The sequence below is a fragment of the Phyllopteryx taeniolatus genome, chromosome 1 (genome assembly GCF_024500385.1).
Source record: "Phyllopteryx taeniolatus isolate TA_2022b chromosome 1, UOR_Ptae_1.2, whole genome shotgun sequence".
Classification (NCBI taxonomy): Eukaryota; Metazoa; Chordata; class Actinopteri; order Syngnathiformes; family Syngnathidae; genus Phyllopteryx; species Phyllopteryx taeniolatus.
Window position 1 is genome coordinate 49272604 of NC_084502.1, and position 25550 is coordinate 49298153.

General features: G+C 46.1%; 1 protein-coding gene across 5 annotated transcripts in view; it reads left to right on the forward strand.

The window, feature by feature from the left end:
* The window catches only part of scn8aa (sodium channel, voltage gated, type VIII, alpha subunit a), a 171664-nt gene that overhangs the window by 9401 nt on the left and 136713 nt on the right, over window positions 1–25550 (forward strand). For all 5 annotated transcript variants that reach the window (XM_061747434.1, XM_061747424.1, XM_061747454.1 and 2 more), the window contains exon 2: window positions 21340–21673. In XM_061747434.1, coding sequence (XP_061603418.1) covers window positions 21395–21673 — 279 coding nt within the window. In that variant the 5' untranslated portion in view covers window positions 21340–21394. The remainder of the gene's footprint in view (window positions 1–21339; window positions 21674–25550) is intronic.

Consider the following 25550-nt stretch of genomic DNA (forward strand, 5'->3'; position numbering starts at 1 on the left):
GGAGGGAAAGCTTGTTGAGGTGGTGGTTTGGCTCACCACGGCGCTCTTGGGTCGTGGTGAGCCTGGTCTTTTGGTCTCAAGGGGTATGTGGCGATGAAATGGCCGGATTTACCACAATAAATGCACCGTCGGGCCGGCACGGCGGACGACTGGTTTGCACATCTGCCTCACAGTTCTGTATGTTTCTGTTGCACACACAGCTCACACACACGGATACAGTCCATGCAAAAGAGATGTCTGTCATGATACAAAGGTATCTGTTGTAACTGGGCCCAGAAGCAAACGGAGGCTGAGATGTTGGTGGCAAATGGTATATTGAAAAGGAATTTGGGATTGGACCTTGGAGGTGTAATGGCTGGTCGTTGAGCCGGGGAATGTGCGGGAGGCGGTGGCGTAAGCAGGTGGATGGCTTGGCGGCATGGTGGAAGAGGTCAGCAAGGCGGGTAACACAGAAGGAGCACTGAGGACGAGGAAGAACAATGTGAATAAGGCGTAGCTTACGTGCGAGTACAAGGCCAGTGTACCACGGTTGAACATTAAATAGTCTGGCAGAGGAGTCCTGGAGCTGGCCAGCTTAAATGCATGTGACGCTGAAGGCTGATCAGAAACAGGTGAGCGGCCAAGGTGGTGCTGATTCCTGTGAAGGTAGAGTGAGAGAGGGAGAGAGAGAGGACGAGAGGGGTGCAAAGCGCCATCCAAGCTCCAAAACAGGAACTACAAGGCATAGCTCATGATAGTATCCCCCTCTCAATGGACGCCTCCAAGCATCCTGCCCGGCTTCCCTGGGTGGGCCGTGTAAAAGTCCCTAATCAGGGAGTCATCAAGGATAAGTCTGCGTAATATCTAGGAGTGTTCCTCCGGGCTGTACCCCTCCCAGTCAACAAGGAACTGGTAACCACGGCCCCTGAGCCTCACATCAAGGATGCATGAAACGGTGAATGCCGGATGGTTGTCGATAACACGGGTGGCCTTAGGGGTTACGGCCGCAGGGCTAAGAGTGCAGGTGGAGACAGGCTTGAGGAGTGACACATGGAACGTTCGATAAATCTTGAAAGATTATGGAAGTTTTAGTTTAACTGATGTAGGATTTGATGATCTGGTGATAGGGAAGGACCAATAAAGCAAAGAGTGAGTTTACGGAATTCGGTTTGGAGTGGGAGGTCACGGGAGGAAAGCCAAACCGTCTGACCCACCTTGTACTCAGGCATAGGGGAGCGATGAAGGTCTGCGTTTATTCCTTTTGGCGGAGCGGGTTAAAGCCACCATGACGTCCTTCCAAATGGCCTGGATACTGCGCAGGTGATCCCTCACCGCAGGAACCGCCACCGGATGCTCTTGTTCCCTAAGAAAAGGAGGTTGGAAATCATAACAGGCAATGAACAGGGACATACCAGTGGCGGAGCTGGTGAGGGAGTTGTGGGTGTTTTCAATCCAGGGGAGGAATGTACTCCAGGAAGTGGGGTTGCGTGCGGCAACGCAGCAAAGGGCCAATTCCAGGGACCGATCTGCCCGCTCCGTCTGGCCGTAGGACTGAGGATGGTATCTCGAATACAGGCTGGCTGCTGCGCCCACCGCTTTACAGAACTCCTTCAAGGAGGCGAACTGAGGACCTCGGTTCGAGATGATGTTGATGGGGATTCCGTGGAGTTTGAAGACATGATTGACAAGGAGGTTAGCAGTTTCAAAGGCAGAAGGTAGCTTGGGGAGGGGTATGTAATGGACGTATTTGGAGAATCGATCAATGATAGCAAGGATGATAGAGTTACCTTCAGAGGGAGGGTGGCCGGTAACAAAGTCCCAGGTGATGTGGGACTAAGGGCGGCTCGGGATAGGTAAGGGGCGCAGCAGACCAGCTGGGGGCAGATGTGAGGTCTTCCCACGGGCATAGACAGAGTAGGCTTGGACGAATTCCCGGGTGTCTTTTACCAGGCTGGGCCACCAGAAGTGTTGTACGAATTGGATAGTGCCGGTGATACCGAGGTGACAGGTGAGTTGAGAATTATAGGCCCACTGTAGGACGTCAGATCGTGCCGACTCGGGTACGAACAGCCGGTCTGGAGGTCCAGTCATGGGATCCGGTTGGGTTTCTTGAGCATCCTTCACAATCTGTTCGATCTCCCAAGTCGCTGCGCCAACGAAGCAGGAGGAGGGGAGGATGGTCTCATGTTCTGTAGGGCTGGAGGGGTGGGGGGTAGGGGGGTGAGTACTTGCGGGAAAGCACGCCAGGCTTGTTGTAGCGGGAACCAGGGCGGAAGGAGAGGCTGAAGTTGAACCGACTCAAGAAGAGGGCCCAACGAGCTTGTCGGGGATTGAGACATTTGGCGGAACGACAGTATGCAAGGTTTTTGTGATCGGTCCAAATAATAAATGGAGACTCAATCCCCTCCAGCCAATGCCTACACTCCTCCAATGGCCAGATGATAGCCAGCAGCTCTCGGTTGCCAACATCGTAATTTCTTTTGGAAGAGGACAGACGACGGGAGAAAAAGGCACAGGGATGAAGTTTCTGGGACGTGGGGTTCCGGTGCGAGAGGACGGCCCCTGCCCCAGTGTCCAAGGCGTTAAGCGCTCTTGGGTCGTAGTGAGCCTGGTCTTTTGGTTTCAAGGGGCATGTGGAGATGAAATGGCCTGATTTACTGCAATAAATGCACAGTCGGGCCGGCACGGTGGACGACTGGTTAGTGCATTTGCCTCACAGTTCTGAGGCAGTTCAAATCCCGGCCCCGCCTGTGTGGAGTTTGCATGTTCTCCCCGTGCCTTGTTGGGTTTTCTCCGGGCACTCTGGTTTCCTCCCACATCCCAAAAACATGCATGGTAGGTTAATTGGAAACTCTAAATTGCCCGTAGGTATGAATGTGAGTGCGAATGATAGTTTGTTTATATGTGCCCTGCGATTGGCTGGCGACCGGTTCAGGTTGTGCCCCGCCTCTCGCCTGAAGATAGCTGGGATAGGCACCAGCAGCCCGCAACCCTAGTGAGGATAAGTGGTGAAGAAAATGGATGGATGGATGGAAATGCACAGTCGCTGGGTGACAAGGCGCTGACGTTCCTGGGGGTCTAACGTTGTGTTGCTGAGTTGCATGGGTTCATCTGATGCAGTGGGGGGTGATGAGGAGACGGTCGGAGGTTCAGAATGTGGGCGAGGTGCTGCCGGCACGATGCTCACGGAGGATGCAATTTTACGCGCTCTTAGCCCCTTCTCACATGCTCTTTCCCGTAACCGGTTGTCCAGACGGATGGATAAGGAGATAAGATCTTCGAGGAAGAAGAGCTCGTCCCGGGCGGCAAGCACATCTTTGAGCTGCTCTGAAAGCCCGTTTAAGAAAATACCCCTTCGCGCTCCGTAATTGCACCTGCATACACCCGTAAGAATCCTAAATTCCACCGAGTATGATCCTACGGAACCAGAGCCCTGAGTAAGCGTGAGGAGGCGTTGAGTGGCTTCCCTGACTTGAATGAGGTGATCAAAAACTTTTTGGAGTTCCGCAGAAAATGAGTTGAATGACGCGAGTACCGCAGGGAAGTGTTATGCCATAATGCGGTTGCCCATTTTGCTGCTTTTCCGCGTAGGAGGTTCGTGATGTTTGCTACTTTGGATGGTTCGGTGGGGTAGATTAATGGTTTTAGATTGAATACCAGGCAGCAATTGAGAAGGAATTGACTGCATGCACCTAGGTCCCCGGAGTAGGGCTCGAGCGGACGAACATGAAGCTTTTTATATGGGAGGCGGGATGGATTGGCGGCTGCGGGCTTGGAAGGAATACTTACTGGAGGGTGGTTGGACTGCATTTTGGAAGAAAGGAGGGAAACTTGTTGCATTAGAGTGTTTAATGATTCCATGATCTCCTGGAGAACTTTGTTCTGTCTTCCCATCCAATTTAATACCAAAAACGTAGTTTTTTTGCGCCGTAGGCTTCAGAGGGGGCTGACGTCACTCCTCACCATAGGATTAGCCCTGAGAGCAATTTTAATGCCCATACAAATGGACACTAGCTGGCAGCAGTGCATCATACAACTTCGAATTTTGGTATAACTTACCTATGTTCTACGGAAAAAAGGTAGAAATTAACTTTTTTTTTGTTTGAAAGATGGAAGTCTAATCTTTCTTTTGGTGGGTGCCATGTTTATATAGCCATAGAACACAATATACTTTGTGCCTTGAAAGATCGGTCAAAATCCTCTAAAATGGCTGGTACTGAGGGTGGGTTCTCTTTAGAAAAATGGCTGGGATTGAATGAGCCTTGGAGGGTGAGTGCTTTTTCTGAGCGCCTCCGGGGTTGCTGGGTACATGTTGGCCAGAGTATTCTGTCACGATACAAAGGTATCTGTTGCAACTGGACCCAGAAACAAGTGGAGGCTGAGAAGTTTGAGGAGAATGGTTTATTGAAAAGGAATTTGGGATTGGACCTTTCAGGTGTAATGGCGGGTCGTCCAACCAGGCAACGTGCGGGAGGCGGTGGCATAAGCAGGTGGATTTCTTGGCGGTGTGGTGGAGGAGGTCAGCAAGTCGGGGAATATGGAAGGAGCACTGAGGACGAGGAAGAACAAAACAATGTGAATAAGGCGTAGTTTACGTGCGAGTACAAGCCCGGTGTACCACGGTTGAACATTAATACTCTGGCAGAGGAGTCCTGGATCTGGCAGGCTTAAATCCCTGTGATGCTAAAGGCTGATTTGAAACAGGTGTGCGGCCAAGGTGGTGCTGATTACTGGGAAGGGAGAGTGAGAGAGGGAGAGAAGGCGAGAGGGGCGCAAAGCGCCACCCAAGCTCCAAAACAGGAACTACAAGGCAAAGCTCATGACAGTGTCAGAGTGAAAGGGATTCGCAAATACTGTTGCACAATTTGAGCTAGAGCTTGGCCTTGTTCAAGGGCACTTCGGCAGTTGTCAGGAAGAAGACTAACATCTCTCCAGCAACTAGTTTTCATTGGAATTCTTTTTTTCGCAGCGGGACTTCAACCATCAACGTTCCAGATGAGGTACACCTGTGAGATACTAAAGGTATCATTGCAAAATATCGCAACAATATCTTGAGTTATTCAAGATTTCCACCCCTGATATAAACCCACGATCAATAATACAATTTTTGTACAGAATCTGCGAACCTGATCACTAACACCAATCTCATTGAATGAGACCCCGATCTCACTGTCCTGCAGACTAGTTGGTGACCGGATGGCGACTCGAGTCTCCGCTGGTTGTGGCGACGTCTCCGTGACGTCTCCTAGAGTCTCATTAGCCAGGCTTACATCGAGACTTTTTTGTCATTCTGACTGAAATCATTCCGACTGAAGATTTGTGGTCTACTTACATATGCACTATATTTAATCGGAACAGCTGTGTGACACATCGACGTGAATATCACTTCGTTTATCAAGATGGATTCATTTAGCACAGTAGTTGGGATTGTTTTAAACATTTATTGAAACAACTGCTAGATAAAAACAAGTTACAGTATAAGTAGTACAAGATCTCCGTTGCATACAAGCTCTGGTCAGGAGCCGCCATATTTATGACGTGCGTAAACGATGATACATTAACATCAAGACAGCGCATGCGCAGACAGAGCCCTTCCAAGCACCATTCCGATTCAGTGTTTACATCACACAAAATCTTGAGTCGATTTTTAGATGAGATTTATGGTGGCTGACAGGGGCAAATGCGTTTCAAATGGCCATATGCTGCATAGAAGGAATGACGTAAGACGAAAACACACCATCACATAAAAAAAAAAAAATGCAAAAGAAAGGCTGCAAATTACAAAAATTAACTTATGATCAATTTGGCAAGAGGAATATTCCACCCCTCTGAAACCGAATGGAATTCCATTTGAATTTGGCCTGTTTATTCCGACTGAGGTGTTTATCTGGAACACTTTCATTCGGTTGGGGCTTCTGAACCACTTATAATTGGTATAAAAGGCTCCACGTAAACCACCCTATGGAAAATAGTCAGGTCGCCAGGGAGTTGTGCTGAAATCAAACAGGTTTGTTTTCATTGTAGACCTTTTGGCGACTCCTCTATATGCTCACTATAGAGAAAAACCTTAACGTCACATGTCATAAAACTGCAATCAATCGTTACCAAAATGTATGTGGACTCGTCTACTTATGCACTGTGTGCATGCTCTGCACACACGAACACTGTATAAGGGCCAATATCAGTGACTTCGGGGTCAATTGGCTGTCCCGGCTTTCGGGACATCTTGGTGAGATCGTAAGCAACATTTTTGTCGCCCGGGTACTGGAGTTGCGGCGATTCAAGCCTCATTAGTCTCAGCGACGTCTCCACCAGTGAGATAGGCTCTCTTCTACTCTTTTTGAAAGAAAGCTTCGTTAGGCTTGCTAATGGCCCCTCAATTTTTTTGTTACTTCAAATAATTTATTACCAAATTATGTATAAAATGAATAACTAATTAAAAAAATGTCGAGTATACATTATTTATATGGCTTTATTAATTCACATACAATTCATACAAGTAAACTTTATTTACAGAGCAGTGTAAAAAACAACTGCAGTTCTAACAAAGTGCTGTACATATGATCAAAAATACAATAAAACACAGTAAATATAATACAAATATTAAAACTAACAAAAGACAAACAAACAAACAAGCAAATAAATAAATAAATAAATCCCTCGCTATATCGCGGTTCACCTATTGCGGATTCATTGCATTGTAAAAAAAATAATAATTATATTTATATCGCACATAATTCTCCATATTGCATGATTTTGAACGTATGCTGTAATTTTTAGCTATTATAAGTGCTACCTTGTCTTAAAACATTAAAACTGTAAAATAAAACAAAAGAAGGCGGCACGGTGGACGACTGGTTAGCACAGATGCCTCACAGTTCTGAGGACCTAGGTTCAAATCCGGCCTCGCCTGTGTGGAGTTTGCATGTTCTCCCCATGCATGCATGGATTTTCTCCGGGTAATGCGGTTTCTTTCCACATTCCAAAAAACATGAATGGTATTGTTTACATATATGATGCTATTGATGTTTAGTTAATTCATGACGTTTTTCTGTCCGAGTTTGAAATGTTCTTTAGATAATTAATGACTTATTCTGCGTTGACAACGGACGCAAAGCGAACGTTCGACTTCGCGGATTGGCATCATATTTAGTTGCGTTAGCTGTAGCTCATAGGTTAGGGTTTTTGAAGGCAAGGAAGTCAAGGCAAAAACGTGGATGACCCAAGTACAGGGAAGCAGGGAGGCAAGGAGTCTAAAAAAATTATATTTCATTTTCAAAAAAAGGGCAAACAAGGAACATGGATAAAGCAAACTAAACAAAGTCCCACAACAGATAACCAAAGTAACAAAGAAACACTTGAATAAACCAAAAATGGAAAGAAAACATGACTGGTAACTAAGATGTGGAACAGACAGAGACAATGACACCTGACAATGACAATGAACCGACCAGAAGTGAAAGAAACCAGGGAACTAAATACATAAATAAATGAGCACACAAGACATGAAAAACATGGAACACAGGAAAACATGAAACAAAACCAAACACAACCCAAACCAAAACATAGACCATGACACATACGTAGCTGGGGTGGCACATAATCGTATTTCGTCGTATTACCGGAACAGCGGAAAGCGGCAAGGTTGGGCGACTCTTTAATGTGGACACACCGTTTAATTTATTTTTTAAATATAGTGTACATGACTGCACACTGGCCACAGTTTTTGCTTGAGTCATAGGAACATCCTGTTTCTGCCGTTTTATTTGGGTGACAAATGTCTTTCGGTCCAAAACAGAAAAGCACTTTTGGAAAATTTCGTGCATCACTAATAGAAAGTGTTTATAAGAGTATAGTTGAGGTTAAATACGGCGTGGGGAAGATTAAGAGTTTGGGGAGGTTCCTTCCTCTTTAAAATATGTATAAACAATCAAAAATATATGTGGTCGCTACTTTGTGCTTCTCACCTATTGCGTGGGTGGTCCGGAATCTAACCCCTGTGATAAACGAGGACTTACTTACATAAAATATTTCTTTCTCATTCAAATATACAAACGCTCCCTTCACATTGACCTTTGGCGTCCAAAAGGTCCAATTTTTATTCAGATTCAGAATCAGAATCATCTTTATTTGCCAAGTCCCGTATTTTCGCGACCATAGGGCGCACCGTATTAAAAGGCGGAGTCTCAGTTACGAGGTCTATTTCTCTATTTAACACATACATAAGGCGCACCATATTATTGGGTGCAGGCATCGTGAAACATACGCGAGCTTAAAACATATGGTAGAATCCATGCACGCTAAAACTTACGCGAGCATGCATGCTCGCATATGTTTTTAAAAAGGCAGCGGGAGCAAAACTGAGTTCGGTTGTACTTTATTGAAGTATTTAACAATGTACTCACGTTATTATTTTAATCAATCCTCATCCACAAGTCCTCATATTCTGTATCCGAAATGAACAGCTTGGCAAGTTCTCCATCAAACATGCCGGGTTCCCTCTCGTCATTGTCGGAGTCAGTCTCCTTGCCGGGGGGCTGTTCAGCAATGATGCCGGCGTTTTCCTGCTTCCTCCACTTGCGAACCATGGATTCGTTGATCTTGAATTCTCTCGCGGCTGTTCGATTCCCATGTTCCTCCACGTAACTGATAGCTTGCAGTTTAAACTGTGCTTCGTAAGCGTGTCTCTTCGTAGGTGCCATTTTCGGGGGTCCTTAGCCAAACTGATGTTGTTTTGCACAATGCACATACCCGCACTATATACCTACTGGGGATGTGCCTTTAGCATCGTCTTTCACGCACACCCTTCCCCCTTTAACGTCCGCATGCTGTCCTCAGTCATGTCCGCCTTTCCTCTATATAAGCAGCGTGTCGGCAGGAAATGCTCCCAGTCAGTCAAGCGGAGCGCTCATCAAAGTCAAACAACAACATTTACAGATTTTGGAACTCGGTCCACACATAAAGCGCACCGCATTATAAGGCGCCCCGTCCATTTTGGAGAAAATGTAAGACTTTTAAGTGCGCCTTATGGTCATGAAAATACGGTATATCAAAAACACACAAGGAATTTGTCTCTGGTCGTTGGAGCCGCTCTATTACGACAAAAGACAGTCAATTGACAGTCAATACTTTTCAGAGATAAAAACATAAAAACACAGTCACTGACCAATAAAAGGTTACCAGAAATGTGGTAAATCTGATACTTTTTTTTTTTGACAATTGTGCAAATGATGCCAAGTCCTCTACCAATTTTGAGCAGTTTGAAATGACAAATAGAACAAAAGACCATTGTGCAAATGGCGCAGAGACTTAAAGAAATGTATGCAGTTTAAAGTGATTAGTAGTGCGGTAATCTGGAACAATGCCAATTGTGCAAATGGTGCAGCTACTTCTCAAGCACATGAGTGGCTAGTATTGGTCAACAACAGATATGCAAATAGTGTAACGTGGCGAGACTACTACAGTGAGTGCAAGTATAATATATAATTGGCAGTCGTTGCAGTTGGAATTTGTCCTTTTTGGTGGCAGCACCAAAGCTGACTTTGATGGATGAACACAGGAGTTATTCGATGACTGCTGTGTAGAACTGCCTTAACAGCTCCTCTGGCAGGCCGTGCTTCATCAGAAGCTGCAGGAAGTATATCCTGTGCTGGGCATTTTTGAGGATGTAGTTGATATTGGTCTCCCACTTCAGGTCTTGAGAGACTGTAATTCCCAGGAACTTGAAGGTCTCGACGGTTGACACAGGGCAGTTGGACAGCATGAGGGGCAGCTGTGGCAAAGGATGCCTCCTGAAGTCCACGATCATCTCTACAGTCTTGAGCGTGTTCAGCTCCAGGTTGTGTCGCCCGCACCACAGCTCCAGCCGCTCCACTTCCTGTTGATACGCAGTCTCGTCACCGTCTTTGATGAGGCTGATGACTGTAGTGCCGTCTGCAAACTTCAGGAGTTTGACAGCCGGGTGCATTGAGGTGCAGTCATTCGTGTAGAGCAGGCATGCCCAAAGTCCGGCCCACGGGCCAAGTCCGGCCCGTGTCCAAATTTCCTCCGGCCCAAAGCATCATGTCAAAAAATCAATAATATGTGGCCTGCCAGCACAGTTTACCACAGTAAACAATACACACACAAAAAAAAGCCATTTTATATTTCACCAGAGGGTGGCAGTAGACCTGTGGCCGCACTCTCGTCGCGTGACCCCTGTGTGAACTTTTACCCCTGTGGTATGTTTTTAGCCCATTTCAAAAATGGCAACAGAAACTAAAAAGAGGAAAGTTGACAATGAGGGCCGCCGTGTCCAGGACAAGTGGATTTTTTTCACTGACATACGAAACAACTGTGTCTGCCTAATTTGCCAAGAGCCTGTGGCTGTTTTCAAAGAATTTAATATTAAGATGTATTACCAGACGAAACATGCTAACTACGACAAGCTAACGCCGAAAAACTGAATCCACTGGATGTCATGAACGGAACAGAGTATAGGACCCAAAAATGCACGACTCCAAAACAAATGGACAGTTTAAAAAAAGAGAGGTTTAATATACGGCCAGAGGTCGGTACACCGGCAGGCAATCCAAAAAAGGCAACAGTATCCAAAAACATGAGGCAAAAAGGCGAGGTCGATAATCGGAACAGGGTCTAGTCTTACTGTGAGTCTTTGACGTGGAAACAAGGAATGCTGGAACGCGACGACAAGGTACAACGAACTGGCGACGAGAAAGAATGAGACACGAGGTTTAATGCAAGGGGTAATTAGGGTGAACGAGGCACAGGTAGTGAAGATGCTCTCAGGAGCAGGTGTGTATGAAACAGGGGGAAGACAAAAACCGGAACACACCCATGACAGTAACGGCCGGCCCCTGGATGCGCAACGTGGAAGTCCCGAATGAGCGAGTCATCCATGATAAACGCAGACGGCACCTATGAATGTTCCTCAGGCCCGTAGCCCTCCCAGTCCACCAGATATTGAAACCCCCTCCCCCTCTGACGAGATGACAACAGCCGCTTCACAGAGAAGACAGGGCCCCCATCCACAAACCGGGGAGGAGGAGGGGGCCTGGAAGGCGGGACCAGAGGGGACTCCCGGGCTGGCTTGATTAGGCTGACGTGAAAAGCAGGGTGGACCTGCATCGACTTTGGGAGCCTAAGATTCACGGTGACAGGGTTGATGATCTTTATGATGGGGAAGGGCCCAACGAACCTGGGAGCGAGCTTCTTGGACTCTATGTTTGGTAGAGAGCCAAACTCATTGACCCACTTTGTAGTTCGGGGCCGGTGTCCCCCGACGGTCAGCAGCGGTTTTGGAGGACTGTCCCTGGCGCAGCAGCATCTGGCGGGCTCGCTTCCAGGTCCTCCTGCAGCGTCTCAACAAGGTCAATGCCGCTGGAACTGTGGACTCTGGGGCTATGGCAGGAAATAGAGATGGTTGGTAACCCTGCACAACGTTAAAAGGCGATAGACCAGTGGATGCAGAGGGGAGGGAATTGTGAAAGAATTCGACCCAAACCAGTTTCTGAGACCAGATCGCGACTCCTGTGAAGCGAGACATCGGAGCCCAGTCTCCAGGTCCTGGTTCAGCCTCTCGGTTTGGCCGTTGGTTTCAGGGTGAAACCCAGATGACAGACTGATGGTAGCACCTATGAGATTGCAAAACTCCTTCCAAAATTGCGAAATGAATTGGGGACCCCTATCAGACACCACATTCTTGGGGAAACCATGGAACTTGAATACTTGGTGTATCATTAACTCTGCAGTGTCTTTAGCTGAGGGGAGTTTCGGGAGTGCAATAAAGTGAGCCATTTTAGAGAACCTGTCAACAACTGTGAGAATTGTGGTATTTCCTTTCGAGGCCGGTAATCCTGTCACAAAGTCTACGGAGATGTCTGACCAAGGACGTTGTGGTATTGGCAGGAGTCGCAACTCCCCAGAAGGACGTTTAGGACGTTGTTAGCAGCACATAGCTGGGAAGCATTGACATAATTGGTAACATCCCTTCTAACATTGGGCCACCAAAAGCGCTGTTCGACCACAGATTGAGTCTTGGCAATGCCTGGGTGACATACAGTCCGGTTAGTGTGAGCCCAGTGAATGACTCTTCCCCTTAAGGTCGGAACCACATAAAGACTGTTTTCAGGGCAATTTTCTGGGCTAAGAGTGTTCTCCAGAGCCTCCTTTACCGCAGTCTCAATGTCCCAAACAAAAGCATTAACGAAACATGACTTGGGCAAAATGGTTTTAGGGTCGGACAAGAAATTCTCTGCGCAGAAAATACGCGATAAAGCATCTGGCTTACCATTTTTAGAATCAGGTCGGTAGGATAACGTAAAATTTAATCTAGTGAAAAACAGAGCCCATCTAGCCTGCCTCGCATTTAATCTCTTAGCAGACTTAAGATATTCCAGGTTCTTGTGATCTGTCCATACTAAAAACGGAGTATGTGGCCCCTCTCGCCAGTGCCTCCACTCCACCAAAGCCACCTTGACTGCCAGCAGTTCACGGTCACCAATGTCATAATTTCTCTCGGCTGGGGTCAGTTTTTTGGAGAGATAAGCACAAGGATGTAACTTACCATCTTGAGAGATTTCTGGGAGAGCAATGCTCCTATACCGGCATCAGACGCATCAGCTTCTACCACAAACTGCTGTTTGAGATCTGGCAAAGTAAGGATGGGAGCGGAGGTAAAGCTTGATTTAAGTTTCTGAAAAGCTGCCTGACAAAGCGGGTTCCATGCAAAAGGTCTGTGTGGCGAGGTAAGATCATGCAAAGGCGAGGCTATAGAACTGAAATTTCTAATGAACTTTCTGTAGAAATTAGCGGACCCTAAGAACCTTTGTACGTCTTTGCGTGACGTGGGAGTGGGCCAATTAGTCACGGCATCAACTTTGCAAGGGTCCATCTTGATTTCACCTGGAGCCAGCACGAACCCCAGAAAAGAAACGGACGCCTTGTGGAACTTATATTTCTCAGCCTTGACATATAGTTCATTCTGCAGTAACTGCTGCAACACAGAGCGGACATGAATGATGTGAGTCTCCTCATCCGGGGAGAATATCAAAATATCGTCTAAATATACAAAAACATACACATTCAACATGTCACGCAGGACATCATTGACAAAGTTCTGGAACACAGCTGGAGCGTTAGTTAGTCCAAAACGTATCATCAAATACTCGTAATGTCCTGTTGGTGTGTTGAATGCTGTTTTCCATTCATCCCCGTCCATTATCCGAACTAAATTATATGCATTTCTTAAGTCTAGTTTGGTGAAAATCTTGGCTCCCTGCAGGAACTCAAAAGCGGTGGAGATGAGAGGAAGAGGATACCTGTTTTTCACCGTTATGTCGTTGAGACCCGGGTAATCGATACAGGGTCGCAGAGTCTTCCGGTTCGGCAGGGGATGAAGATGGGCGAATAATCCCTGCTGCCAGGGATTCATCCACATACTCCTTCATAGCCTTGTGTTCCGGCCCTGAAAGAGAGAATAACCTCCCTCGTGGGGGTGTGGTCCCAGGCAGCAAGTCAACAGCACAGTCATAAGGTCTGTGGGGTGGAAGGGATTTGGCCTTGGACTTGGAAAAAACGTCTTTAATATCCTGGTAACAAGTGGGCACTTGAGATAAATCAGGATCTAGCGGGATCTAGCGGGACCAAATGATCCTTGACGGCGGGGGATAGTCCTTGAAAAAAGGCATCGAGTAGCGCCCTATTATTCCACTGACTCTCAGCTGCTAGAATGCGAAACTCAATCGCGTAATCTGACCCTGCGCTTGCCTTGTTGTAAGGTGACAAGGGAGCGAGCTGCCTCACGATCTGGTGTGGAAAACTGAAAAATTTGCTCCATAGTCTTTACAAAAAAAGCCCACGAATGACGCACGGCGGAATTGCGGCTCCATTCAGCAGTAGCCCACGCCTCCGCACGACCAGTCAGGTGGGAAATAACGAAAGCGATTTTTGCCCGCTTGGTGGGGAAGGCAGCTGCCTGCAGCTCAAAGTGGAGTTCGCACTGAGTGATGAACGGCTTAATGTTCCCAGAATCTCCAGAGAACATCTGCGGTCGAGAGAGCTGTGAGCAGACAGCAGCGGAGGTGGCAGGTGGCTGCATGGTGACTGCTTCACATGGAAATGTTGGTACCGTGGCGGTATCGGGTGTTGTGCCAACTGGTTCCTTCTTTTGAATCATTTTCATAAGAACTTCCAACTGTGAGGCCACCTGTCATCATATTGTCCTGGTGTTCTGATAGTCCCCCTAGATGAAGGTGGAGGGCAGCAAGCTGCTCATCCTGCTTCGAGAGGCGTTGACCCTACGCTTGAAGGGCTTTGCGAGGGGTAATTTGGGTGAACGAGGCACAGGTGGTGAAGATGCTCTCAGGAGCAGGTGTGTTTGAAACAGGGTGAAGACAAAAACCAGAACACACACCCATGACACTGGAAGCTATTTTGACAGCACAGCAGCGCTTTTTCACAAGCGCCCGTGACTCAAATGAAAATTTTACAAAGGCGAGCTACGAGTCTCAGTGAATTGATTTTTTGTGATGATCAAACCACAGTTTTGTCAAATTTCTGTCATCTGATTTGACTATCGTATAGTCACTATACTATTCTTTGTCAAAATGCACTGGGATGTGATTTGTTAAAACAAAATCAATAAATACATGTTTCAACTTTCATAAAATGGTTCATTTGTATTTAATTTATTATTATTTTAACCTTTAACTATCCTGTTAATGCAATTGAAAACAAATTATCATTTGCAATATCGACCTAGCTGCCCACAGCAAAGTGATATAGTTATATATCCATCCATCCATTTTCTGAGCCGCTTCTCCTCACTAGGGTCGCGGGCGTGCTGGAGCCTATCCCAGCTGTCATCGGGCAGGAGGCGGGGTACACCCTGAACTGGTTGCCAGCCAATCGCAGGGCACATAGAAACAAACGCCAATTTAGAGTCTCCAATTAATGCATGTTTTTTGGGATGTGGGAGGAAACCGGAGTGCCCGGAGAAAACATGCAAACTCCACACAGGCGGGGACGGGGATTGAACCCCGCACCTCAGAACTGTGAGGCTGACGCTCTAACCAGTCGGCCACCGTGCCGCTAGTTATATATTTACATGTTAATTTACAATGGTAATGGTTCGAGGAATGTCAGGCCGAATAGTCGGCCCCCATACATTTTCATCTGACCAAATCTGGCCCTCTTTGCAAAAAGTTTGGACGCTGAGCTGGAGAACCTTGGAGGAGAGGAGTTCGGGGAGGATGGTGTTGAACGCAGAGCTGAGGTCCACGAACAGGATCCTCGCGTAGGTCCCTGCGCCGTCGAGGTGTTCTAGGATGAAATGCAGTCCCATGTTGACTGCGTCATCCACAGACCTGTTTGCTTGTTAGGCAAACTGCAGCAGGGGACCTGTGACGGTCTTGAGGTGATCCAACATGAGGCGTTCACAGGACGGCATGACCATAGATATCAGGGCAACAGGCCTGTAGTCATTCAGACCCGAGATTGCAGGTTTCTTGGGGACTGGGATAATGGTGGAGCGTTTGAAACAGGATGGTACTTCACAAAGTTCCAGAGATCTATTGAAGATCTGTGTGAAAACTGGAGCGAGCTGGTCCATGCAGACTTTGAGGCAGGATGGGGACACAAGGTCTGGTCCTGCCGCTTTGTTGATCTTTCGTTGTTTGAAGATACATCTCACATCCTGTTCGTGGATGGTCAACGAAGGAGACGGAGTCAGAAGAGTAATGGTGGTCAGCGGTCCGGCTGGGTGGGTGTGGGGTGTGAAACTGTCCTTTTCCAAATCTGCAGTAGAAGGTGTCATCAGCTATTCCTTTATTGTTCTCATCTTGGCGGGATGGCCGTTTGTAATTGGTTAGCGATTGTAATCCACTCCAGATTGATTTAGAGTCGTTAGCAGTAAACTGAGAAGTTTGTGAAGATGTAAATACGTATGGGTACGCGGTGGCTTACATAGAAATGATGGTAGCTGCACCAAAATGCATATGGAGCTTGGCTGTTTTTATAAATAAACCTTTATTTTTGATACATTTTGCAAAGTAGTTGTTTGGTTTTGCAGGGTTAGGAAATATCATCGAATGACGCTGGTATAGACAGTCCACTCATATGAGTGGCTCTAATTTTTTCTCATGGCACTTGATGACAGGGCTCGAGGGTGTGACCAATTTGGTCGCACATGCACCCTAATTTTTCAACGATGCGCCTAAAAAAAAATTACAGGTCGCACGCGTACACCCAGCCATTTCAGGAAGATGAAAATCTCTGTGACTTTGAAAGCAGATACCCATTAAAACAATTGTGGTCTCTGAACCAATCAGAGATAGTGAAGGGCCGGACACCCCTCTGATTTGTCGTGGTCGCATGCGGTTGTGTGTTCGTGTGCGTGCTTGCGTTTGAAAAGCAGGTGCACAGAGAGAGCTGCTAGCATACAATTAGAAAACGTTGAGCGGCATGAATTGAGTTAAGCCTATAACCGCGACGATGTGGGAACATTTTTCAACCCAGATGAACGCGGCCATTCCACTATCACCAACAAGCTGGCATGTCGATTTGTATAAAGTTGCAACAAAAACAAAACAACATAAATCTCAAAGTAACAAAATCCATTGAAAACACAACCATCCACCCAATATATTCAGCTGGGAACAAAAAACACAGTGGGACATTTCCTGTTTACCATCACAGTGACAATGCGGCAGAGTATATGGTGCACATACACTCACATATACAGTATAGCGTTACTCTGTTTTAGAGATGTAGCCATCATTCAGCATAAGAAAGCAGTACTGAAAAAAATGGTGCCGACTTTTGATACGTCGTACAAATTTTGATACAGAATGGGTTGCTTTGATCAAATTGTTACTTTGTTACTTACTATTCGTTACTATATTGTTACTTTGCACTTTTTTTTAAGGAACTGGAAATTGGATTGCCATATATTGCCTGTTAAGGTATTAATGACTCTTTATACCTCTGTGCCAAATGTTAAATATTTGTGTCTGCAAGTGCAATTTTTGTGAACATAGCCTGAGTCTGTAATATTTATATATTGTTTATTTATTGTTCTACATTTCAATGCCAATGTTCAGTATTCTTGAGAATTTAGTTAATTGCTCTTAAAAAGGTTACACTTGAATTATTATGCTGTAATATCATTATATCAGCGGCATAATAAAAAAACATCGATGCTATCGTTTATTCTGATAGTTTATGTAAAAATATACCTTCCTTTATGATAGTGACAGGCCTAGTTGAGTGGCCTAGTAGACCCATCAGATTTAGAGTGGAAATAGCCATTAGTCACAGACGATAAGATAACAGGAACGAGTGACAACTTTTTCATGAAGAACATGAAGTTAAGGCCTGATTTGTCCAAAGGTCCAAGCCAACGGTCTGACATGGAGCACTTTAAGCACCAACACCTTTCAGTAAGTTACCCGTCCTGTGGAATTGTGCTTCAAAAAAAGAATTTTATGTTGACCAGATTGTTAGTTTATCAGTCAAGTTAGTCAATATTGCCTAAAAAGACAGGCAGGTTTTTTTTTTTTTTAAAGTGAACCTGTAAAACTGCTGTGTTGAATGGGATGCGGTTAAATATTTGGGTCCACCTTTTATGCTGGTGCACTCAAGAAAAAAAGTTGGGTGCACCAGTGCAACCAGTGCAAAATGTTAGTCTTGAGCCCTGACTTGATGGTTTTGGCTTTTGAAGTCTTAATTTGAATGAACCTGGTACTTCTTCAAATTTTTGTCTCTCAACTACTCGACTCGTGCTTGTGGACATATTTCACGATTTACTGCATCCGTGAGCTGCACTTTGAAGCAGGATAGAGTTACATCTGTGAGCGGGGGGGATGCAGTGATAGGATATTATCTAACCATGGTCTATAAGCACGTAGTCCCTTGTAGAGCATACAGAATACAGTCACATCCCTAGTATCATGGTATGGTATGAGCAAATACATCTGCCTGCCGTTTATTGTCTTCCATTGTCTAGGCGTGGGCCGGTAATGGCGGTTTCAAAACTGAGAACATTTTCTATCAAACCATAACAAGTGCTGTTTTTATGACAACGCTGTCCTGAAATGATCGTTTGCAACCAATTAAGAGAATCATATTTTAATCAGGACTGGAGATCCTATTTGGAAAGTCGGATGAATCTCAGCATTTTTGCTATCTGCTACTCATGTGAACAGTAGTAACATGCTCGGTTGTACGTTTGTTAGGCTGGCAACAAAGGCTGGGAAACCTCAACTTTGGTGTTACGTTGTTTGGAGCTCCACATTCTGACTTTCAATGTATATTGGACACAGCAGGGTCCTAAAGGCTGCATTGGTGGGCTGTGCCTGTTGCAGTGATTTCAATGAGAACAAAATGGAGAAATAGTAAACAATCGGAGCTTTAAGAAAAGAAAAAATAATTTAAGTAGGTTATTTCATGTGTCTGCCTGTTGCCTTATACAGATGCAGCAGATTATCATTTTGTAATATTGAATAGCTAGTCTGACAATAATAAACTGCATTTTTTTGTGTTTTACAGAACATTTTAACTTGTGATTATTGTTGCGCTGTAGATTTATACTAATTTAATACAAAGTGGGTGGCACGGTAGCCGACTGGTTAGAGCGTCTGCCTCACAGTTCTGAAGACCGGGGTTCAATCCCCGGCCCCGCCTATGTGTTTGCATGTTCTCCCCGTGGGTTTTCTTCGGGCACTCCGGTTTCCTCCCACATCCCAAAAAACATGCATGGTAGATTGATTGAAGTCTCTAAAAAGTGCCCCTAGGTGTGATTGTGAGTGCGAATGGTTGTTTGTTTGTGTGCCCTGCGATTGGCTGGCAAACAGTTCAGGGTGTACCCCGCCTCCTGCCCGAAGATAGCTGGGATAGGCTCCAACACGCCCGCAACCCTTGTGAGGATAAGCGGCTTGGAAAATGGATGGGATGGATGGATAATACAAAGCGCATATATTCAAATTTAAGTCTTTATTTTATTATTGTTGAGCTGCAGGTTTTTGCTCTCTTAAGGGATTATTTTGATTTTATTTTTTTTAAAATAGTTTTTTTTTCAATTAACTTGGTACACATTTACTTAACAAATATTAATTATGTTGTTTTAAAATAAAAGTTGTTGTTGTGTTAGTTAGTTAGCACGGTGGGTGACTGGTTAGAGCGTCTGCCTCACAGTTCTGAGGAGCGGGGTTCAATCCCCGGCCCCGCCTGTGTGGATTTTGCATGTTCTCCCCGTGCCTGCGTGGGTTTTCTCCGGGCACTCCGGTTTCCTCCCACATCCCAAAAACATGCATGGTAGGTTGATTGACAACTCTAAATTGCCCGTAGGTGTGAATGTAAGTGCGAATGGTTGTTTGTTTGTATGTGCCCTGCGATTGGCTGGCAACCAGTTCAGGGTGTACCCCGCCTCCTGCCCGATGATTGCTGGGATAGGCTCCAGCACGCCCGTGACCCTAGTGAGGAGAAGCGGCTCAGAAAATTGATGGATGTGTTAGTTACAGCTGTCAGTGCATGAGGCACACATAGGCTGCAATTGCGGTTTCTGTCATCGTATGTTTTTACAGGAGCAGGTGATTGGCCAACCCCAGCACCTGGTATTCCTAGGTGGGCTCCCATGCAAGTACTAACCAGGAATGACGACCCTGCTTAGCTTCGGGCACTCCCAGAGCACCGCGCGGGGAATTTTCAAGAGTAGCCTGAAAATAAATGATAATGTTCAGCAATATGGACCGGATAGTACAAAATTCCCCCATGTAATGTATATATATATTTTGTTATAATCAGTGTTGCCACAGTTACCTTGAAAAAGTAACTTAGTTACTTTACTCCCAGGGCACCGCGAGGGCTGTTCTATGTGTTGTTCTATTTAAGTTTTATTCATTTATTTTTTAAAATATGTGTTTTGCATTATTAGTGTCAAATAAAAACAGACTACTTCTGCTTCAGATCCATGAAGGAGCGCAAAAACCTCACAATGTAATTGTAATACTGTTTAACACTATGGGTAGCTTTTCCCTAGTTTACCTTGTATAGAAGCAAATGTCGCTATCGCAATCTTTGTAATCCAAATGTGAAGTTAATTTTTAGTTCCCGTATCTCTTTCTTTAACAAGTCTATTTCTCCTTTTAATTTCATGTGTTCATGTACTGTAATGTCTAGGAAAGAAGGTTCTGTGACAGAGCAATAATCATAACTGCCTTCAATCCAGATCTTAACACAGAAGAGCTCATCTCTCTTTTTAATTTTAATTTTATCCACATCTGTCTTGGAATCTATAGCACCTTTTAAAATAAAGAAAAGGTCTAAAACACAGTAGCCGTGGTTCACAGAAGCCACACACTCATTAAAGAGAATCTGTAGAAGAAATGAAAGAAAGTGGACAAAACTATCTAACAAATTATCTAACAATAATTGGAAAGAATCACTGAAAAATGACCAGAAGGAAGTTAAAGACGCAAGGGCAGCATTTTATTTTATCACTCAAACCCTAGAATTTTATTTGTAGTTTTACGTTCTGTCACACCCCCCGACTTCCCATTGTAATCACCCCTCCGTGGAACTGTGTGACAAGTTCTTATCCTTTATTATTAGTGTTGTTTCGTTCAGAAGAACGGATCTTTTTAGTAAACGAACTGAACTGAATCAGTTTATGAAATGATTCGTTCTTTTAGCTTGGCCGCCGCCCGCCGCCGTCAGGCGAACGAGTTGACCGGGAGCGGAAATTGAACTGCTGAAGCGTTCTGTCACTCACTTCTGAATCTTCGACGAATTACCAATGGGTAGCCAAGCGTGCAGGCGGGGGCGGGACTTTATTAAACGTCCTGCCATGTGATTTGCGATTCGCCAGCGTTGTCACTCACTTTGGCGAATGATCAATGAGCAGCCACATCAAGATTGTCCTAAATCAGCTGAAAAAAAATCAGACAATATATCTATAGTTGACCAGTGTTATGGATCACGGTGTTTGCAGTCAAACAGAATACCGTCTGTGGTATTGTGGTATCTGTTTTAAACTCATACTCATCTGTTTACTAGACTATGAATACATGGCTGTCATACTGCGCAAAACAACACAAGATCTCCAACGGATATGACCATACAGCATTATGTGCAAAAGCCCTTTGCAATACCGCAATACTGTGAAACCGTGATATTTTTTGCTCAAGGTTATCATCCTGTCAGAATTTTACACCTGCCCATGCATACCGTTGTCATGTATCATGTCACACGTTCTCTCTCTCTCTCTCTCTTTCTCTCTCTCTCTCTCTCTCTCTCTCTCTCTCTCTCTCTCTCTCTCTATATATATATATATATATATATGCCCTCTGCTCCATCTTCCCGCAGATCTGCTGCCTTGGATGGTCACAACCTAAAGATCACGTAGTTGCAGGATGAAAACATGGCTGCACCCCTTCTCGCACCGCCAGGACCTAACAGCTTCAAGAGGTTTAATGTGGAATCTTTGGCGACCCTCGAGCAGCGCATCAATGAGGAGAAGAACAAGAAGCCGCCCAAGCAGGACAGCAGTTACCGCGATGATGATGATGAGAACAAGCCCAAGCCCAACAGCGACCTGGAGGCTGGGAAGAGCCTGCCCTACATCTATGGAGACATCCCTAAGGGAATGGTGGCGGTACCACTGGAGGATCTGGATCCGTACTACCTGAACTCTCAGAAAGTGAGTTGAATCATGAGCTTCTCATCGTCTATAGCAGGGGTGGGGCTCAAGGGCTACACGTGTTTTTCAATCAGACAGATGGGTCATTTGTCGATGAGGTAAAATAAAAGGTTTGATGCAAATATGTATTCAAAATACATGGGGCAGTCAAAAAGTAATGAGCCCAATTTAATTTAACCTTCTAATAATTGAAAAAGGTTCCAGTAGTTTTCACAGTTTGTAGTTTAAATATTTTTTGGGAGGTTTCTTTGAAAAAGTTTTTTTTAAGCCTGTCCACTTCCTGTCAGCCAATTTGGAAATGAGGTTATTGTTGGATTCCCGTCAGAAGCACAGAGCTGTAATTTTATTTCTTCCTTGGAAGGGGGAACCACCACTGAACATTTTCAAAAGGTTATAAAATGTGTATGGGGAAGCGGCAATAGGCTACAGCACAGTCAAAAAGTGGGTGCCCAGGATTAAAGGCAAAAAATAAGAGGCTGCTTTGAGTGACCTCTGTGACAAGTAAAGGAGCGGCAAACCATCTTCAGAGATATATCCTAGGAATAGTGCAAGGCTCTTCCTTGAACTGTCACCTCATTGTGGTGGGTTTGTGTGTCCTAATTATTGTAGCAGCTAAGTTCTCAGGGGCTTTATGCCCCTGGTAGGGTCACCCAAGGCAAACAGGTCCCAGGTGTGGGACCAGACAAAGCACGGCTCAAAAGACCACTTATGATGATGACGATATAGGGACGGCTTTTGTCCTCGCGCAGATGCGGGTCACTGGGCCCTCTCTGGATTCAGGCCCAGAGGTGGAGCTCAATGGCTAGCACCTTATGGCCATGCCTGTACCCATGGCGCACAGCCCAAACAAGCAACGTAGGTCCTCCTTCCCATGGCCTCACTATCTGTGGGAGGGGCCAAGGGGTTGGGTGCACTGTGAGCTGGGCGTTGGCCCAAAGCGGGGACTTTGGCGGTCCGATCCCCGGGTACAGATGTGAAACGTCATCACTCTGGCAGAGAAAGAGCCTGAGCTGGTGTGTGAGGTCGAAAAATTCCGACTAGACATTGTCAGGCTTGCCTCGACACACAGCTTGGGCTCCGGCACCAGTCTTTTCTGGAGGGGTTGGACGCTTTTCCACTCTGGAGCTTCCCACACTGAGAGGTGCCAAGCGGGAATGGGCAGTCTGATTGCCCCCCCGACTTGGTGCCTGTACATTGCGGTTCACCCCGGTAGACGTGAGTGTAACCTCTCTTCGATTTTGGGTGGGGGGATGGGTTCTGACTGTTATTTGTGCCTATGCACGACACATAAGCACAGAGTACCTTTCTTGAAGTCCTTGTAGAGGGTGTTGGAGAGTGCCGCCACTGGGGTCTCCCTTGTTCTGCTGGGGGACTTCAGTGCTTATGTGGGCAATTACATTGAGACCTGTAAGGGTATTATTGGGAAGATGCCGGTTGGACCTGGCAGACCCAAAAGTATTCTGAGGGTCTGCTGGGAACGTCTGGCAGAGTCCCCTGATAGAAAGAGTTTCAACTCCCACTTCCAACAGAACTTCGACCACATCCCGGGGGAGGCAGGAGACATGTAGTCCAAGTGGGCCATGTTCCGTGCCTCCATCGTTGAGGCGGCCGACTGGAGCTGGGGCAGTAAGGTGGTCGGTGCCACTCATGGCGACAATCCCTAAACCCGTTGGTGGACACGAGTGGTGAGGGATGCCGTCAAGCTGAAGAAGGAGTCCTATTGGGCCTTTGTAGCCAGTGGGACGCTGGAGGCAGCTGACGGGTACAGACAGGGCAAGCAATTTGCAGCTTGGGTGGTTGCTGAGGCAAAAACTTGGGCGTGGGAGGTGTTCGGTGAGGCCATCGAGAATGACTTCTGGTCCACAATCCAGCGTCTCAGGAGGGGGAAGCAGTGCACTCTCTGTATAGTGGGTATAGGGTGCTGCTGACCTTAGCTCGGGACGTTGTGAATCAGTGAGCAGAATACTTCGAAGACCTCCAAAATACCACCGACACACCTTTCTAAGAGGAAGCAAAGTCTGGGGACTCTGACGTGGGCTCTCCTATTTCTGGGGTTGAGGTCACTGAAGTGGCTAAAAAGCTTCTCTGTGGCAGGCCTCTGGGGGTGGATAAGATCCATTCAGAGTTCCTAAAGGCTCTGGATGTTGTGGGGCTGTCGTGGTTGACTTGGTTCTGCAACGTCGCATGGACATCGGGGCCAATACCTCTGGACTGGCAAACCGTTGTGGTGGTCCCCCTTTTTAAGAAGGGTGACCGGAGGGTGTGTTCCAACTACAGCAGGATCACACTCCCCAGCTTCCCTAGTAAGGTCTATTTGGGGGTGCTGGAGAGGAGGGGCCGTCTGTAAGGAGGAGCAGTGTGCTTGTTGTCCTGGCCATGGAACAGTGGACCAGCTCTACACCCTCAACAGGGTTCTTGAAGGTGCATGGGAGTTCCCCCAACCAGTCTACATGTGCTTGTGGACTTGGACAAGTCGTTCCACCGTCTCCCCGGGGCGGAGTGGGGGGTGTCCTTTGGCGGGTGCTCTGGGAGAATGGTGTACTGGACCCCTTAATAAGGGCTGTACCACCGGTGTCACAGTTTGGTCTGCATTGCCCGCAGTAAGTCGGATTCATTGAGACGCCGCCAAGCCTGTCATTTGTCACCGATTCTGTTCATAACCTTTATGGACAGAATTTCAAGGCATTGAGGGGGTCCAGTTTGGTGACTTCAGTATTACATCTCTGCTTTTTGCAGATGACGTGGTTGTGGTGGCTTCATCAAGCCACAATCGTCAACTCTTGCTGGAGCGCTTTGCAGCCAAATGTGAAGTGGCTAGGATGAAAATTAGCACCTCCAAATCTGAGGCCATGGTCCTCAGTAAGAAAAGTCTGGTGTGACCTCTCCAGGTCGAGGAAGAGATCCTGCCCCAAGTGGAGGGGTTCAAGTATCTTGGGGTCTTGGGTCTTGTTCACGAGTGAGTGGAGAATGGAGCGGGAGATCGGGAGGTGGATCATCGCAGCGTCTGCAGTAATGCGGACAATCTGTCGTGGTAAAGAAAGAATATTTAGTGGTGGTTCCCTTCCCAAAGCAATAAATTCAGTTACAGCGCTCTGCTTCTGATCATCATCCAACAATGACATCATTTCCAAAATGGCTGACAGGAAGAGGACAGACTTAAACAAAACATTTAAAAAAACCAAAAACCTTCAAACCTTCAAAGTATTTAAACTTCACACTGTGAATGTCTGGAAAAAAAAACAATCAATAGTAGGTTAAATTAAATTGGGCTCGTGACTTTTTAACTGATTGTCAAATAAAATTATTAATTTTAATAATGAACATTCATTCAACTTCCATTCCGCTTATCCTCACTAGGGTCACGGGCGTGCTGGAGCGTTATCCCAGCTATCTTCGGGCGAGAGGCGGGATACACCCCGAACTGGTCGCCAGCCAATCGGAGGGCACATATAAACAAGCAACCATTCGCACTCACATTCACACCTACGGGCAATTTAGAGTCTTCAATTAACCTACCATGCATGTTTTTGGGATGTAGGAGTAAACCGGAGTACCCGGAGAAAACCCACGCAGGCACGGGGAGAACATGTAAACTCCACACAGGCGGGGCCGGGATTTGAACCCCAGTCCGGCAATTTATAAATATTTTTTTTAATGGATGGAACTTAATACTATAAAATGGTGATTCCTTTCCCTACCCACCGATGAGGCACAAGGTTAGTGTTTGGGATACTGTGAGACAACGTTATGTGAATTTTGTCCTAATTCATGGTGATGTAAAGTTTTAGCTCAATGTTAAGGTTTTTTTTCTGTCATCGGCTGGTTTGAAGACTAAAATAAATGCTAAAAACCATCCTTGCAAAAGTGCAACCAACAG